At 36.7% G+C, this 20,193-nt stretch overlaps 1 protein-coding gene across 2 annotated transcripts in view; it reads left to right on the forward strand.

The window, feature by feature from the left end:
- The window catches only part of LOC150099782 (nucleolysin TIAR-like), a 287,990-nt gene extending 268,466 nt beyond the window's left edge, over window positions 1-19,524 (forward strand). For both annotated transcript variants that reach the window (XM_090403564.1, XM_090403565.1), the window contains exon 13: window positions 18,820-19,524. In XM_090403564.1, the coding sequence (XP_090259690.1) occupies window positions 18,820-18,970 (151 nt within the window). In that variant the 3' untranslated portion in view covers window positions 18,971-19,524. The remainder of the gene's footprint in view (window positions 1-18,819) is intronic.
- The last annotated feature ends 669 nt before the right edge of the window (window positions 19,525-20,193 follow it).

Here is a 20,193-nt window from a genome sequence, read left to right on the forward strand (position 1 = left end):
AGAACATCTTGGAAAGGAATTCGGCATTGGGAGAGGAGCGAGTCAAGGAGACCTGGTATCACCCAAATTGTTTCCTGCATTAGAAGAAATCTTTTGGAATGTCTCAATCCTTTACATTTTGCAGATGGCATTCTGTTAGCAAAAAAAAATAAATAAATAAATAAAACAGCTCAGGAAATGCTCAATGACCCTTGCCAGAGAAAACAGGGGAGGGGACATAAAAATTACTGAAACAAAATCACCAACAACACATCAAAAGTGAATTAAAAATAGCAGAAATCCTATTGAAATTGTGAATGAATATGTTTATGTCCGACAATTAGTTTTAAGGAAAAACAAGATAAATGGAAGAAGCACACAACAAAGCAAAGCATTTTTGCTGTATAAAGATTATCTGTTAGGAGACTTACCTGTATGTTTTGAAGGAAAAACATTTAATATGTGCATTATTCCAGTAGTTATGGAAGTGAGACGTGGGCAGCAACTAAAAAAAAAAACAGGATGATAGGTTGCTAGTGGTCCAGAGAGCCTCGAAGAGAATGTGTGGCATAACAAAATGGAATATAATTAGATGAGTAGTAAAGGAATTGAGAAGTGTTGCAAAGCATGTAAATAGTGATGTGGTGGCCATATTATCAGGTTGATGGACAAAATTTGCACGGAGTGGATACAAAAGAGACAAAGGCTACCAAAGAGCAAGGTGGAGGGATGATCTACAAAGACTGTGTGATATAAGATTGTTGACATTGGCTAAAGACACAAGACTGGAATGTAAAAGGGTGGAGAAGTCTATATCCAGCAGTAGATAAAAAGAAGCTGGGGGGGGGGGGTATAAATAGAAATTCTACTGAGTTTTGGTAGGAATACGATGGTTTAATAATAGTATCATCTCTGTATATGTTAATTTAAAAATGGCTTCTTAGCCTACCTGTTAATGGTGAAAAAAATATAAGATGTAGCTTTTCTTCATTTTTGTAGTTACTCAAGATGCATAGTGCTAAATTCTTCAGAGTTTAGCATTTTGCATCTTAACTCTTTGATTGAGAAGATCTGGTACTGGCCCCTTTTCTTTCTTCCTCTTTTTCTTTGTTTTCTTCATGTTCATTGTATTTCTCCTGAGCTTTTTATATCCTATCTTCCAGACTACCATCGGTGCCGTGCTGCAGTGTTTGTGGTGCAACCCATAGAGATCTGGAAATTGTTATCCTGGTAGTCTTGTGCTACATTGGCCTCTACTTCAACAAGATGGTTGGTCTTGGACAGGATCAGCTTGCTAGTGGGCTTGCCTACAAGGGTCAAGTGTGCTGCAGTAGGTCTCCTTCCCCATGGTCTGGGGACATAGCCCAAGTCTTGCTGTGGTGCTCGTATATCATCCGGTGTAATGCTGGCATTCTACTCCCAAGCAAAGTCATTGATTGCTAGATAGTTGGTGTCCATTTGTGGCTCCATGGCAGGTTGGGGAGCTCTGGCACTGAACAAAAAACCACTTGTGCATGAATCCATCATCCTCAATTGTCTCGGAGCCCTAACAAAGTTCCAATGAAGTAATGATGCCATTGATACACTCTTCACTAACAGAACTAAGAAACAAGACATGATACTAATGTAAATGTACCAGTTTTACTAATCGTCCATGCAACAGATGAAAAGCCAATATAGCGAAAATGTCACTCAAACTTTGTTCTGGTGATGATGTAGAAACATCATGTCAACAACACTCAAAAAACTACTCGGAGCAACATCATTTGGTGGCATACCAATAACAGTTACACCACATAAAACACTCAATTCCTGTAGAGGAATGATCTCTGAATGGGATCTCATAATGTTCCTGATGATGAGATATGTTCAGAGCTTGAAAGATCAGGGAATGAGAGGTATGATGTCTATTATTATCATTATCATCACAGGGAGGTCTCAGATTATTATTATTATCTGAGACCTCCAGAGAGTCAAGGACTCATCGAGGAAGGCTTTAAATTACCCAAACCAGCTATCATATGTTCCCTTGAATTCATTTACACTAGATGCACTCACTACCCCTAAGGTCAAATTATTCTACTTACTCACTGCTCTCTGGAAGAAAAACCTAGCTCTTACCCCTTTCTTGATTGAGAACAACCTTAACTTCCATGGATGCCCCCATGTTCTCTCCCCGCCTTCCATATAATGAAAAATTTCATCATTTGAAATGTTATAACACCCATTCAAAAGTTTATAGACCTCTATCATATCACCCCTCTTTCTCATGTTAACCAGAGACTGCAGTCTGTCCTCATAATCTAAATCCCATAATCCAGATATAATCTTTTTAACTCTTCTTTGCACCCTTTCCACAGCTTCTTTATCCTCTTGGAACCTGGGAGACCAAATCTGTGCACAATAATCCAGGTGTGGTCTTATTAAGAGGCAAAATTACCCCCTTATCCTTACAGTCAAGGTTCGCTTCAACATAACAATTATCCTCCGACTTGTATTTGCAACTTTTGCTATGTGACCTTTGAATTTTAATTCTTATACACCAAGATCCCTTGCCTCTTCAGTTTCTTATAGCATAACCCTGCTAAAATAATATGCAGCTGGAACTCTAATCGTGCCAAAGTGCATAACTTTACATTTACTGACAGCCATTTCCGTTTGCCCAGATTTCCAGTGTATTCAAATACTTTTTAATCCACTAAGATGCTTCAAATTCCAGAAATATGGACCTTACCAAAATGCCTGTCATGGCTCTGCCACCTGTACCCAATGTGGTAATAAAGAGCATGATAACAAATCTTGCTCTGCAAAGAAAGCTAAATGTGTAAACTGTCGTGGAGATCATCCAGCATACTCGCATGCATGTTAGAAGTGGAAAGACAAAAAAAGAAATAAAGATAAAAACAGAACAAAATATATCAGGATGCTAAAACGAAGTAAGCTACTATCACACCTGTTCTGAGATCCTCGTATGCTGAGAAGTAGCAGTTAAGAAAATATCAACAGCTACTCAAACTTCCACCATTTAACCATAAATTAACTTTACGATTTTGACTGTTTCTCTATTGAATGTATCAATCTCGCAACCACTCCAAAAATGGTTCCATTCAATGAGAACCAACTTGCGAAGAAAAAAAAAATGCCAAGGTTATTATTACTTAAAACAAACCACCAGACCCTCCCACAGAAAATATGGATACTTCAGTATCCATTAAAAGTAACTTGAATTAATCCAGTGATTCTGACATAAGATTATGTATTGGATATTTTTCCATAAGAGATCTACACTTATCACCCATACTTCTCAAAATCTAATGGAAAATATAAACCCAATAAGGGTCGGTCCTCAACCTCTGTGAAAGACAAGTCTATGAAGCCTTAACAATATAAAAAATTTTCCATGAGGGTTTTGCCTGAATATCGACGATATCAAGCATCTGCAACGGAAATGCAAACCATTTTGTTTCTGTCAACAGGAAACTTATTTAAAACCTAGTGAGGATCCTACCTTCAGGAATACCACTCTTGTATCTTGTATGCAAGGACAGAACAGGGGATGGTTCCGCTCATGGTGGAATAGCTATCCTTGTGGGCAATCATACTGCTTTCCATCATGTTCAGCTTAATACTGCTCTGGAAGCAGTAGTGATTTTCATATCTGTTGAGGACTCTTAATGGGTGACTTTAATGGACATACTGTGGGGTAGTGCCAACATGGATAGATAAGGTCATTGAGTGAATGCTGAAAAACCATGACCGCTTCTTTATTACAGAGTTAGATGCCTTCTTCCATCTGTCTACCCACTTATTCTACAATAGATCTTACAATCTGCTCCCCTGTCATTTTTCCACTGCTCACACTGATCATTTTCCCATTATTAGTGCTATGTCTTCACAAAATCCACGTCCTCCTCCTCTTACATGGATGCCCATGTAAAAAAATGGACCAGACTGACTGGAATACATTTTCCCATCTTGCAAAATTTAATACTGAAGCAGTAGCCAAACACTTATCAATGAAATATGTCACAGATTATTCATACAGCAACTGCAGTATGGACAATGCAATTTTCAAAAACATTATCATGATTTCCACTTTATCCAAAGCCCAGAGTGCCAAGTAGCCAAAAAAAAAAGATCAAGATAGAGCATGAGGTATATTTCATATTCCACAACAAACTTAATAGCATATAAATGTGCTCGGGCCAAAGTACTTTGTTTGAGACGTCAGTCAAACAATCTTGGATCCAATTTACATCATTGATTAATCAAACAACTAGTGCAAAAATTGTCTGGGATAAAATCCAGGAGATGAAAGTTAGAAATACTCCAGTTGTCTACATTGAAACATAATGGATGTATTGTTGCTAATCCCAAAGCTATTGAATCTAAGCAGTTTCTTATCCTCCTGATTTTGTAGTATTGAAAGAGCAATAAGCAAACAGTGGCTAAGCTTTTGTACCAAAGGGATAGAGCCGTGCAATCAGCAATTTAAGGAGAAACTCAAAAGAGCTGTTTTTCTATCCCACACTTGTGCAGTAGGTTCTGATGACATCCATTATGAGATGATAAAACAGCTTGCATCATCCGTGGATCTCCTTCTCTTACCACAACAGAATATATACAGAGGAAGAATTTCTGAACATTGCTATTTCAAAACCAGGCAAGAATCCAGCATGGGCTAACAATTATTGTTTAGAAACATGAATAAGAGACGATTTACTGAAATGAGAATGTGTGATTTCTTTGACATGGAAAAAGCTTGGAGACAGCCTGGGATATATATTAAAAAAGGCTGTTTAATCTTGATCTAAAGGGACATCTTCCTGTTTTTATTAAGAACTTTCTTTTCTATCCAGTAATGTCTTCCAAGTCTGAGTGGGAAGCTCATTATTTCAGCCATATGAAGAAGAGGAAATTTCTCAAGGCTCTGTCTTAAGTATGACCTTCTTTGTTAAAATGAATTCATTTACTGAACTGCTTCCTCCCATAAGGGTCATTGAAGACAACTTCATGCATTTGAAATCTCTTCACTGGCTTTGTCATGGGTTCAGGCTATCTGCAGAAAAAAAAAACTGTGTACACTTCTGCAAGAAACAGTCTCCTCCCTGATCCTGATTTAAGAATAGGAGAAAACTATTATCCCATTCACACAAGAGGCCAAGTTTGTGGGAGCCATCATTGACAGAAAGTTAACATACTTTACACACATTTGTCATCTTTGGGAAAAATGCCAAAAAGCATTAAATATTTGCTGTACACCATACTCTACAGAATGGGGTGCTAGCGTTGGATGTGCCTTGCTCCACATTTATCATGGACTTATACATTGAAAGCTTGGTTATGGATCCCAGATTTACAGTTCAAGTGAGCATCAACTACAGAAGTCTCATATACCCTCATCTGTCTACCTTCAATTTGTCAGTGCCCACAGAGCAGCCCACTCTGTTTTTTCTTTCCCAACTAACATGGTTCAAGGTTAGAGATCTCTGTTGTCTATGCTTCTGTTTCCTATCATTGCTATCTCCAACCAGATTTTGCTTGATTGAAGTAATTATACATCAGAGATGTATGACATTCAGCTCACACTTGTGCATATCAAAGAAAACTCCTACCAAATGTGTAATTTATACAGATTGAGTTCTTTACAGGCTATCTCCTCTCCAGTGTATAATCCACATCTGGTGCTTGGTGAGATGTTACAACTCTTGTACGAAATAAAGACCCCTTTATTTTGATGTTTGGTTGCGTTGGATTCCCAGCCACACTGGAATTAAGGGAAATGACATAGCTGCTGCTAGATTAGCTCATACTTTTTTGACATACTGTCTAGTGGTCCCATATACTGAAATGAAAGATAATTGCCCAGTTACAACTCATGGCAGGAAGTACCAACAAACAAATTTCATGAGATTAGGCATTGGCAGGCTGCAAGAAATGCAACACTGGCCTCATACTGTTCAAGCTTCACACAAGAAAGGAATGCCATTTTTACAAATCTGGCCAAGCCCTATACACATAGATAGATGTCATCAGACTCGGACAAGTTGCATGATTTTAAATTTTTATAAAGAATTCATTTATTCAAACATATTTGATTTATAAATGTGTGGAGCTGATACTAAACCTTATATACATTCATTTTATTTACTCATTTATCATCTCATAACTATTATCACCCGGTGTAGACAACTTGATTAATACCTGTAATATGCAGATACTTCACACTTTCTTATTTACTGATTTATCTCCCTGTGTACTGCTGTAATCTCTGTCAGTGTGCAGTATGACCTTTGTTGTCCTTGCACCATAAAACCACAAATCTATTGTTCAACAACAAGATGGGGGGGGGGGGGGCTGCCTTATGGGAATGCTTGTAAATCCATTATATAAGCCCACTATCATTTTAAACTATCCCGCACAAAAATGTTGCATAGAAACTGAAGTGCATCTTATTATGCCTCATGAGAGATAACAAAAAGAAAGAATTGGACCTCTTATCTATAATCAATTCATCTTTAATGATTGTCTAAAGAAAGTCATTTCTAAATTAATGTAGAAACCACCACTACATTCACACAGGTTTCATATTCTACTGTACCACACAGTTTCTCCTGTGTGGCTTCTTTATTAAAAAAAATACAAATGTGCATGATTGTATATATTTTAAAATCCATATATACTGGATCCTTCAAAATCTTTTCCTGTTGAAATCAGACCAACAGAAATTACAAAATAAGGGAGGGTGAACATTGTGGTAGGATGTCTGTTTGAACTATATCAGATCTGTAAATACCCCATTGATTTGAGAACAGTTACTGTGAAGTCATTGAATGATATTCTTAAATATTGTTTAATGTTATGGAAGTTATTTGTATAATGCATTTGACAAATCAAAAAGTGGAGTGTAGTTGCCAAAGATTTGTAGAGCTCTAGAAGGAAGAGAGCCGGCAAAAGTCTTTATGAACCTCATCATTAGTTGCAAAATGTAATTTTTCACACTAAAGATATTCCAAGCTTTTGGTTATGTTGATGGTGAAAAGGGTACAATCTTGATTTGCTTTAGTGTCATTGATGATGATGATTGTAGATGACTCCTGTTTATATATGCATGTACACTAATCCAGGAGATCCTAAGGTAGTCTTGATGGCCAAGTTGTTCTATCTGGAGCAAAACCAGCAAAGCACTTTATAATGACTTTCTGAATAGTGGACGTGTAGACATTGCAGATGAACTTATTGACAACTTTAATGAAGCTAGAAAGAACAAATAGATTGATACTATCAAAAGGCTGAATGTTAAACATTCAAGCAGGAAGGCATGGGGCCTTCTTAAACTTTTGGGTGGTAATCCCCATCACCCAAGCAAAAGTTGCTGTTAGTGTTGTTGGGTGGTAATTCCCATCACCCAAGCAAAAGCTGCTGTTAGTGTATTGTATTGTCATTCGGGTAATGAATCTGTCCAGAACTAAATTAGAAAAAAATTCACGCTAAAATAATTAGGAAGGAATCGACCAGACTTAAAGAAGGTTGGTCTGAAGCGACCAACGATATGTTGAATCCATTTGCCAAAGAACTTGCTGCACTCCAGGGAGTGAAAACTGGTAAAGCACCTGGATTTGATCATATTCATCCTGAATTTTTTTCAAGAAACTGGACCAAATACAATGGTATGGCTGACAAAATTCTTCTCTAATATCCTATGGAGCAGCTGATTATCAGCAGAATTAAAGAAATCGAATATAATAACCATCCTAAAACCTGAAAGCTATAGACCTATAGCGCTGCTTAGTGTCCATCTTAAGCTTTAGAAAGATTTATTTATAATAGAATCAGTACTATTATTATTGACACTCTCCCTTATGAAGAGGCTGATTTCAGGCCCAGGTGCAGCTATGAAGATCAAGTTTTGGCCCTAATAACTCATATAGAATCTGGTTTCAGAAAATGCCTTAAAACTGGTGCAGTCTTTATAGAATTGATGGCTGCATATGATTCCATATGGAGGAATGGCATGATCTACAATCTCCTTAAAATGCTGAATTGTAAAAAAATGACCCATTTGATCAACACTATTCAATCTAATAGAGCAATACAGGTAGTTATAGATGATGATATGAGCAAGCCAAGAACACTTAAAAATAGACACGAGGGTCTGGCCTCTCTTCTATTCAATTTGTATATATCTGACCTTCCAAGGACAATGTCTAGAAAATTTGCATATGCTGATGATCTAAGCATCACATCCCAACACCAGAATTTCTGTACTGTAGAGGAGCTAAACCTTTCTTTGAGAAGTGGAGTCTTATTTCAAGTACTACCAAGACTAAAGCATGCTGTTTCCATTTGAACAATAGTGTGGCATATGATATCTTAAGAGTGCCACTAAATGGGAACATATTACCACACGATTTTAATCTGAAGTATCTAGGCATAACCTTATGCTATGGCTGACAAAATTCTTCTCTAATATCCTATGGAGCAGCTGATTATCAGCAGAATTAAAGAAATCGAATATAATAACCATCCTAAAACCTGAAAGCTATAGACCTATAGCGCTGCTTAGTGTCCATCTTAAGCTTTAGAAAGATTTATTTATAATAGAATCAGTACTATTATTATTGACACTCTCCCTTATGAAGAGGCTGATTTCAGGCCCAGGTGCAGCTATGAAGATCAAGTTTTGGCCCTAATAACTCATATAGAATCTGGTTTCAGAAAATGCCTTAAAACTGGTGCAGTCTTTATAGAATTGATGGCTGCATATGATACCATATGGAGGAATGGCATGATCTACAATCTCCTTAAAATGCTGAATTGTAAAAAAATGACCCATTTGATCAACACTATTCAATCTAATAGAGCAATACAGGTAGTTATAGATGATGATATGAGCAAGCCAAGAACACTTAAAAATAGACACGAGGGTCTGGCCTCTCTTCTATTCAATTTGTATATATCTGACCTTCCAAGGACAATGTCTAGAAAATTTGTATATGCTGATGATCTAAGCATCACATCCCAACACCAGAATTTCTGTACTGTAGAGGAGCTAAACCTTTCTTTGAGAAGTGGAGTCTTATTTCAAGTACTACCAAGACTAAAGCATGCTGTTTCCATTTGAACAATAGTGTGGCATATGATATCTTAAGAGTGCCACTAAATGGGAACATATTACCACACGATTTTAATCTGAAGTATCTAGGCATAACCTTAGACAAAATTCTCTCCTTTAATAGACATCTCTCCAATATTGCTGCCAAACTCAGGACTAGAAAAAACATCATCATAAAATTCCTGCCATGTACCCTCAAGGGGTGTACAGGATATGATAGTACTACATGAAAAATTTACATCATTACTAACTTCCTATCTACAATTTTCCTCCACATCAGTCTGTTACTTGTCAAGACTCCAACATTATCAGATCTTATATTTCTATCATCTAAGGCACTTTGTGCCATATCAATCCACCTATATCTTGGTCTTCCTCTGGGTCATTTTACCTGCCAACCTGGCAGAGAACACTTGTTTTGCTAATCTTTCCTCCCCCATTCTGTTTAAGTGCCCATACCAACTGAGATTATCTCTGCTAACGCATTCCTGGATGCTGACAATGTCAAGTTCTTTCCTAATATCCTCGTTTTTAATATGATATTGCCATTGATGCCATCTGTTCACGCCTATAATCTTTCTCAGGACTCTCATATCTTTGGTCTCTGGTCTTTGGTCAAGTGTTCTGACCCAGCTCTCAGATCCATAAGTTAAAACTGGTTTGAACACTGTCTTGTATACAGCTAATTTAGTGTTCCTACTAATTTCTCTCTTATTCCATATGAATTTATTCAATTGACTTCCCACCATACCAGCTTTGCTGATTCTGTTGTCTATTTCTATATTTAATTTACCATCTTCAGTAAAAATCGTGCCTAAATAGCTGAAATGTTTTACTTGTTCCACAGGTTCTCCATTCACAACACAGTTGACATTTTCAATGATTCTGCCTATTTTCATCGTCTTTGTCTTTTTTTTTTGCTGACCTTCATACCATATCTATTACAACAGCTATTCAATTTAGTCAGAGAATCTTGCGGACTTGTAGCAGATGTATTTAGAAGTATAACATCGTCTGCATAAAGCAAAGAGCACATTAACATCTCCAATTTTGATATCATGTTTAATACCACTTTCCTTCATAATGTGATCCATATAGATAATGAATAACAGAGAGGATAATGTACATCCTTGTCTCACACCAGATTTAACATTAAACCATCTTCCTGTACTTCAATTCTAACTGCTGACTTACAACTCAAATAAAGACTAAGTATTGCTTGATATAATGTCCCATTGACACCATATGACTGTAGCGTATTGAATAGCTTCTCTCTTGGCACCTTGTCATATGCCTTTTCCAAATCGACAAAACTTAAATACAGATCTTTGTTATATTCCCATGCTTTCTCGACTATTTGTCGTAAAGTGAAGATCTGATCCTGACAGCCTCTGTTTGGCCTGAATCTAGCTTGTTCTTCACCAAGCTTTTCTTCCACAATTCTTCTCAACCGTTTCTCAAGTATACTTGCATAGATCTTGCCAGGAACACTTAGTAGGGAAATACCTCTGTAATTCTCACGTTCAATTTTTTTTCATTTTTTATATATGGGTACTATGAGGTCTCTACTCCAATCATTGGGAATTCGTCCCTCTGTCCGGCTTTCTGAACTATGCAATGCAGCCACTGTAAGACTCTTATACCACCATGCTTCAGCATTTCTGGTCGAATATCATCTACTCCTGTTGCCTTTCCACATTTCAAGCTTTTGATGGCTTTTTCTACTTCAGGAATGGATATGTATTCCTGACTGCATGCCTGGTCAGTGTTTTTTACCACTGTGCTGTCATCACTGCTTGTTTCATTTAGTAGTTTTTCCAAAGTAATTACTCCATACTTCAAAGATATCTTTTTCTCCCGTTTTCATGTCACCTTTATCATCTCTAACTCCTTTTCACGGCACTTTTACTTTTACTCCATTCCTAAGCTTCAACAACCTCCTGAATATTTTGCCACCTTCTTGATATTTATTTTCTATATTCTTGCCAAAGTCCTCCCATGTCTTGTTTAGCTAGTTTTACACAGTGTTTAGCATTCTTGCATTTGTCTCTGTATTCTCTAAGAGCATAAGCTGACTTATTTGACAGGAACTTTTGATATGCTTTCTTCTTTTCCTTCACTGCCTCTTTAACTTCCTGTGTCCACCAGGGAGTTCTGATTTTTTTTATCCTTGCAGGCAACCTCACCACATTCTTCTCTGGCAGAATCAATCAATGTTTTCTTCAGAGTTTGCCACTGAATCTCTAAGGTTTCATTCCTGTTCTCAAACTCTTTCATTTTTTCTTCAATAATCTTTGTGTATTTTAGTCTACAGTTCACATCTGAGAGATGCTCAACTTTTATTCGCTTTAAAACTTTCTTACATGTTATTCTTTTCAATATGAAATTCAATTTTATCCTGCTCAAGACTAAATAGTGATCACTTCCAATTTCAAATCCTCTGTACACTCTGGTGTCCTGCACCAGGAAGAAAACATCACTATAAACAATAATAGTCAATGAGAATTTTCTTATTCCTTGCCTCTTCTCTCCATGTGAATTTGTGCACATTTTTATGTTGGAACATGGTGTTAGTAATAACCAGTCCATGTCCCGAGCAGAAATCCAACAGATATTTGCCATTATTATTAGCTTTGCTCTTTTCTCCAAAATTTCCCAAAATATTTTTGTATGTCTCGCAATCATTTCCTACTCTGCTATTTAGATCCACAACAAGGACCAACCTTTCCTTTTTCATTGTGTCCGTTGCTTTTTCTAAATCATCAAAAAATTCCTCCACTTCTACCTTAGTAGAACCTTCTGTGGGACCATAGGCACAAATAAGTCTCATTGTCCAGTTCCCCACTCTCATATTTGCCCACATTACTCTACTTGAGACTGACTGCCATTCAAGAAGATCAGACTCGTATTTTGTGTTTAATACTATTGCTACTCCTTCTTTTCCTTGATTGTCATTGCCTGAATATAACATTTTGTATTTATTGCTCAGCAAGATCTCACCAGTTTTTGTCTTTTATGTTGATAGTACCGATCTTTAACGCTGGTGATGTTGAGTTTGGGTTTGTTTTCAGGTTTGTTCCAGTAGCTGACTTTTCGCTGTTCGCCCTGGTTCCCTGGGGAAAACAACGGGGGCCTTGTTTAACCGGGCGACGCCCCAGATGGCATGAAATTTTGTCATGTTGTACCATCATTTTTTATTTTGGTTTAACCAATAAGCATACAATTTGGTCGGCTAAATTCCAAATTGCCAGCCCACCCTCGTTCGTTCAGTATCCAAGTAAATATCCAACAGGGTGCACCACAAGAAGGTGAGGATTGGACATTAGGTCAGAACCCCTGGTCAGATCTCTGCATTCCTTTAAAGGCTATGTGGAGGTCTCCTCTCAGTTATACAGCTTTGACCTTTAAGCACCCCCTAGAAATAACATATTGCATAAATTTGCTGGAACAACCTTGAGGACTTGTGCTCTCACAGTAAGGATATCTGCTCTGGATCTTGTTCACTCAACTGCTGAATATGGCTCAGCTGTTTGGCTGAACAGTGCACATGTTAAATTGATTGATATCATTCTGAATCAGACAATGCATATCATTTCTGAAACAATAAAGACTATTCCATTGGCTACATACAACCATCGCAACTATGGCTCTAAGGCAACTTGATTCACGAATATAGCAAAGGGAGGCTACTTATATTGACATCTATTTATCACAGAGGCTTAAGTCACAACATTCACCCAACGGCACACGACTTGTCACTGAGGACTATGATGCAACAATTGCATGGCATGCAGAATGGACCGTCACCCAGTAATCTGGCAGACTGTTTTTAACCCAAGTAGCCCTCCATCAGGATTCAACTTACCTCAAAAAATACGGACCTTCCTAAATAGGGTCTGCACCAACCATGGTAGGTGCAGAGCTTCCTTGTTTACTTGGGAGATGAGACCAAACTCATCTTGTGATTGTGGCAAGGATAACCAAACTATATAACATATCACATTTGACTGTCCTCACAGAACATATATGGAACCTGTAACTGACTTTATAACAGTTTCTACTGATGTTGAACTTAGACTTGCAATTTTAATTTTATGCTTGTATATTTTTATATGTATATATGACTGTAGTGTCACCTCACACTGTTGCATCCTTTTATACATCTCTTATATATTTTGTCTTGTATGCACTGTGTGTGTGTGTATGTATGGTGGCATATACATGTATTCTTCTTAGCCAAATGCTAAAAATATGACTCCCTGTTAACAGAAGAGTACTTGATTGCTTCCCAAATAGCCAATAATATTTTTACACAATAGAATTGTATTTCCATTGCCAAACTTAGATGGTTTTTTAATTAAGCTGTTTGGAGATCTTTAACAAAGCAAGCCAATTGTAATGTGAGCAGTATCGACCATGTGAGATTTATCAGAGTTGTGGGGACTGCCAAAATGACAATTTCAAGAAGTTATTGAAAAGAATACATCTCTGGGCAAAATAATGTGAAAGTATTTCAAAAATTACAGGACAGCTTCAGTCATTCAAAAGCTCCTGTACTGTTGCATTTTCTTGGCAAGTTTAGGAAAAACAGGTGAGCCAAAGCCTGGTCTTCAATTAAAAAAAAAAAGATTTCACACTACTGTTTCAATAAAATGTTACTTCACTAATGTGTGCATTTGAAAAATTCACTTCATGACTTATCTTATTTTTCACATGCTTTCCATCTCTTGAACTTGTACAGTTATTGAGTCTCTGAAAATTGGAAAAGCAGCTGGATTGGATGGCATCTATTCAGAATTAATAAAGAACTGTGGTCAAAATGCCATTAAATGGCTGATTAATGTGTGTAATGACATCTTAGAGAAAGGAATTGTCAATATTCTTTAAAAAATTTTAAAAAATAATAGCTATTTTAAAACCTGGAAAGGCTCATCCTTTACTCAAGCTATTGACCATTGCTTTAAGCATCTGTCTGAAACTCCTTGAAAGATTGCTGTACATTTATGCAATCATCTATAGCAAGCTCTTAGGCAGACTGGATTTAGAACATAAAAGTTACTATGATCAGGTGCTTGCCTTGGCAACCTATGTTGAGAATGGTTTTGATAAACGCCTAAAGACAGTTTGTTTGTGTGAATCTTTCAGCAGTTTATGACATTGTTTGGTGAGGTTCTAATCCTGAAATTCCTGGAGCTTCCTTCACTCAAGATAGCTAATCTTGTAAATATGTTGTCAGATAGGATATATTGAAATGACTAAAAGTAAATTCCATGAGCTAAGGAATGGATATGTGCTAGCACATAATCTGACATTCCTACTGCTGTCTCATGGAAATCTATGTATGCTGATAATGTTGCAATTGCAACTTCAAGTACTACACATCAAATTGCAAAGATAAATACACTAACAGAGGATTTTATCAAAGTTTGACAACTACTTTAAATAACGGCACTTATGACCCAATCTGCAGAAAACTGAAAGCAGTGCGATATAAAGAACAGCCATCATACCGTGCTCTTAAAGACTGCTTTACAAATAGCATGATAAAATACAACAGAACTCAAGTATCTTGGAGTGACTTGGCAGAGATAGTTGACTTACAGAAATCACGTGAGAAACATTGCTGTTAAATTAAAAATGTAAGATTACATCTTGCAGAAACTGGCACGTTATTCATGGTGTGCAGATGCCCCACACATTACACACAGTAGCTTTGGCATTAGTGCATCCAATAGCAGAATACTGTTCCCTAGTATAGCTTAACAATACTCACACTCCAACCAAGCCATGAGACTTATCACTTGAACAGTTAGATCATCATCAACTTACTAGCTACTGATACTTAGCAATATTTATCCTCCTCCATTACAGAAGAAAGGAACTTTAGGCAGCATATGGAATAAAATTGAGAGCATTGACTTGCTCATACTTGAAGATTCTCCAGCAGAACTGCTCAGAGACTGAAATCTATACATGCCTTTTTCTGTGGGTAATGATATAACAAAACTCTGAATGCAATAGAGGTAGAAGCAGTGTTAGACAAAAATTATGACCAGTAGCTTTGGCAAGAGAAAGAAAGCTGTTTGCCATTTTGAATGTGATGGATTTGGACCTGGTGAACTGTGCAAATGTTGCATGACGTTTTGGATATCGCATCAGCCTGGAAAAACTACTGGCAGAAATACATCTTTTTACACTTCGTCAGAAAGGTCAGAACAGGATAAGGGAGAGGCAAGCCTTTGAATGCTTCACAAATGGAAATGTACTGACTGTCCATACTGTGAATGTGACAATTAGCCCAGACTGTTAATCATATTATTGATGACTGTCCTGTGTTCTCTTAACCCAGAACTTATATGGAGTTTTTTTTTTTTTATTAAACCTGAAGCTTTATTATGAATTCAGAATCAGTTAACTATGATACCTTTCTGTTTTATGTAATAGTTTCATCTGTTTATATTCTTACCACTTGCTGTATGTACATAATTTGCTAAACACAAATTAAAGGATAAAGATTCATCTGTAATCATACTATGCATTTAGAGAAAGCTGGCCACCTAATTAGAAAAGTCAAAAGACACCATATGATGGCAAATTACTTAATAGGCCTTTGTACCAATCCCGATATAATGCCTCAGAGATATCAAAAGCAACTACTTGAGATTCCTCATTTTCCCATGGTATTTGTTCAAAAATGACAAGATTGCTCATGACAATATTGAAATCCATGCTGTAATCATTTATTAGTTAAGAGGTTTCCAGGTGGTATTGAAGTAGAATATTAATGGTTTTCTTTATTGCTTCAGAAAGAATTCAAATAATTTGTGGGGGGAAGAGAGGAATTGTTACCATTCTTTGGAATAGTTCAATATGGGCAAATTTCCAAGTTACAGAATAGATATCATTGGAATAGGAGAAAAGACAACATAGAACAAATCAACTGGCATGCAAACCTTCAGAACAACCTCAGAAATGTGGGGACCAGGAAACTGGTATTCACTTTGGACAACATTCTTTTGATATATTTTCAGGAAAATCAAAGGGAAAATTGAGTTTCAGTGTTTTGTGTGATTGGAGGATATTTACCAAGATTATCAATGTCCGGAATTGGAGAAAAAATAAGAAGCCAGAAAACCACCTTTTCCTGTAGGCAGATGTAATGGAAACATCTGAAGTCAGAGGAATTAATTTCTCTCTAGCTTTAGCAAGAGAACAGAAAGCCTGATTGCCATCTGTATGTGATTCACCTTTCTTGCTTCTGGCTCTTTCAAAATCAGTTTTTAGATGTTGTAATAATTTGCTTGTTACCATCTCAAGATTTAGTGGTATAAACAGAAGAGAAAGGTGGAGGTTTCAGCAAAAGCTGCTTGTGATGTGCTTGATTCTTCTATTATTCAGCCTTGACACACCTTTTGGAAAAAGCTAAAGCATAAATAAGGAATTGTGATTCAAAGTGGGTTGGAGAATGGGTGTTTCTGTACCAGTAAGAATATTCACTGTGTATTCCAGACAAGGAAATGAGATATAGATTCATGACATCTGAGGCATATATGCCTTATATGTCATGAATGTAATGATAGGAGGGAGAAGCTAATAATTATATTATTATTATTTTGGTAACTTCCATGGAGTCAACAGACTCATTGTGGGAGGCTCACTCAACTAGCAACATGTATCATAATGAGCTTTGAAGTTATTTATCCAACCTGCATTCACAGTGCTCTCCAACACATTCCACTCACAACTCTATATTAAAAATCTACTCCTTGCACCCTTTGCCACATCTTTATGCAACTTCCAGTGATGGCCTCCCATTTTTTTCTCATCATAACATCCACACTTTTTATAATTCCGTCTGTATTAATCTGATAGAATCACATAACTAACTTGGTCTCTATCCAGGCCCAGTTTGGGTAGAAATGAAAGCAAACGATAATGTCGGAGAACAAGAAATGCATGGCCAATTCAGCCTTATGGTTACTAAATGAGTGATCACTTTGAGTGACTTTAATTATCCAAACATTGATTGGGTTGAAGAGAAATCACATAAGTATGAAGAGTTTATTGAATTGTTGTGAGAACTTCTCAAGCAGCATGTGAAGGAACTTGGGGGTAATGATTTGTTCATGATGTCAGTGGGTCTGTTAACCCTTTATCTGCTGATTTTATATTCTACTGACATTGTCCCATGTGCTGAATAAATTTTGCAAAAAAATTATAAATAAAATCAATTAAAATTCTGTAAGAAGTCCGGACAGCATCATACATTCTTGATATACACTTGTTCACTCACAAAAATGAGAATAATAGTGTTTCATAAAATTTGCATAATCAAGGGGTGTCCACTTGATTATGCAAATTATACACATTAATTTATGTAGAAATTAAAAATTTAGATCCTTGCTACGATTGAGTTAACTCGATCGCAGCAAGGTTGCCATTTTTTTCTGCACTCGAGTTAACTCGACCGCAGCAGTTAACAGGTTAAGAATATGACTGTTTTACCACCAGTTGGTGACAGTGATCATGCTGTTCTTTCTTGGGCAGTATCTAATTATATTGATATTCCAATTAGAACAGGTTATATGCTGAACTACAAAGCTGGAAATTATGATCAACTTAGGAGAATACATCTTTGGTTCCATGATATCACTTTACTGAATGGGGAAAAATATCAGTAATTCATGGAAAATTTTCGAAAAAGTTATTCAGATACCACTTTGAGGTGGTATCTGAATGTTACCTTAAGTTCAAAGAATAAATTAGGTGAGTGAAATAGATGTTCAACCTTATTAAGCAGGAGATCCACAAGAAGATGCGGAAAGAATATGAGAATAAGAGTAAGAGGAGTTATGAAATATATAAACACAGGCTAGAAAAATAAGTATTGTGTGGAAAGCGCTAATTCAGAGGATGAAAAAAAATTGGCTATGCAGGCTCTCCAAAAGAGTTTTATCATTATGCTGCAATGGATGTGGAAGAATAGGTTTACTAGATACAAATGGTATTATAGTGTCAAATGCTAGGATTGTTCAATTAACCTCCCTACTGGCCAAGGTGGATGAAATAGTGAAGCCAAATTGCACTTCTTATCCATGTTATTCAGTAAGTGTTACAGAATCATGTCCAGACATCTATAGACGTCATGGCCAGTTGGGGGTTAATGGGAGCTCACTTTGCTAAGATATATCAACCAGGTGTATGTAACATGATTCACAGTGCTACTGCTACATTGGATGAAGAGTTCGAGGTTCATGAAAATGAGGCTGAAGAGCTGTTGCATAACGATAAGAATTTGCCCATAGAGACAGATGGAATATCAGCCCACATGCTAAAGAAATGTTCAACCGAATTGGCTAGGTCTTGCGCATTTTTGTGCAACTTGAGTCTCAGCTCAGAAATATGATACCCAAGAATGTGTGTGAGTTGCATTATGAAAACATTGTTTTAATAACAAAACCTCTCCATTTGTTTTGATATCGAAGTAAAAGATTTGGGTGGGAGTATTTTGTTTTAATGGTTTCTAATGGAAATAACAGGAAGTTATTCAGTGAAGATGAGAATTATAGGCAATAAAGTGGTAAGTGTATAAATGCTAACATACATATTCTAATCTGTTATTTTGACATTGCTAGATTTAATGTATTGCTACTAACTTATATTTCAGTTTGTAACTTTTTTTTTTTCTTCATCTGCTTTTTTTGTTTTATTTTGTCTTAACGTAGAGTGGGAATGCAAATGGCATGGCAAGGACTTCCAGGTCAGCCACAGATGGCGGCGGCGGCAGCAGCAGCAGCTCAGAGCCCAATGGGTCAAGGACTACAACAACCAGGAATGATTGGTGCCTACCCTATGCAACAATACCAGGCTCAATAACCCTTTATTTTGAGGGCCAGATAAATGCGGCCCTATATTAGTCACTCGGACAAGGAACCCCGAACTATACATAACTTTTGGACTTGCAAACCAGGCAGGAGTCCTGACATGAACTCTAATGAATATGGGCAAGCCTGTGTTTAAATTTTTTGGGGTGGGGAGGGGGAGGGAGACTTTGGTGACTCTGAGTTTGGCCCATATGTCTCACTCCTATGTGTACACAATAGAAGCTGAATATATATCATGAAAATTAGTAGTTGATATAATTCCAAAATCTGGTGTGAAGTTGTTGAACTTTCAAAAAAAAAAAAAGAAAAAAAAAAAAGAAGTTCACTCTGGCCAGCTAGTCATCCTGGTGTCTCTCCCTGTGGGTTCCATGAGTGGCAGAAACTGAAAATTCGCGATATAATGCACCAGTGAGAGACAGTCGTGATTGTGCAGTTGAGAAGCAGGAAGTGGCGCAAACAAACTGCAGATGTGGAGAATGGGATTTTGAAATTGTTAAATGAGAAGGTGTATTCAGATAATGCAGCAAATAAAAGTCATTTATTCAAGTCTTTGTTTTCTGTGTTTTTGTGTGTGTGAATGACATGCTTGTCTGAATTGATAATGTTAAAGTTGAGCCATTATTTTCATGTGTGTTCTGGTAATATGTGAATTTTTTTTTTTTTTTTATCAAAAGTCAGCTCTGTATGCATTTCAGATAATATGTATTTGCTGAGATGTGCAATAAAAGCATACACTAATCAAATATGATTTGAACGATTAATAGTTGCTTAAGTGAGATGTTAATAAGTTTCTTTCTTCCCAATTTCTAAAGCATGTATTTTTAAACTTTGGTTGAAATCCTAGTCTTTCAGCAGATTCTCTGGGGGGGGCTAGTGTTATTTTCTCAGTCTTGAAACAGGCTTTTAAAACATGCAGTTGCATTCTATTACTGTCATTGTCAGGGTTAAGACAATAATTTGGAATGGGTTTATGTCAAAACTGTATAAGACATTTATCATGAGACTGTTGTAAATTAACTTTGTGTGAAAATTTTTGAAAATCAAATGATTTGAATATGTTAGCTAGGAAATTTGTTTAAAAAAATGTTCACTGTATATTAGTCTTTTTTTTTTTTTTTTTTTTTTACATGATTTGGTTAATTTTTTCTCCTTTTGGTTCCATTCAAGAGTTTGACTTTAATTCCTTACCCATGATGTGTTGCTCAGATATGTCTC

The sequence above is a fragment of the Typopeltis vanoorti genome, chromosome 14 (genome assembly GCF_054136105.1).
Source record: "Typopeltis vanoorti isolate ZY-2024b chromosome 14, IOZ_Tvanoo_1.0, whole genome shotgun sequence".
Classification (NCBI taxonomy): domain Eukaryota; kingdom Metazoa; phylum Arthropoda; class Arachnida; order Uropygi; family Thelyphonidae; genus Typopeltis; species Typopeltis vanoorti.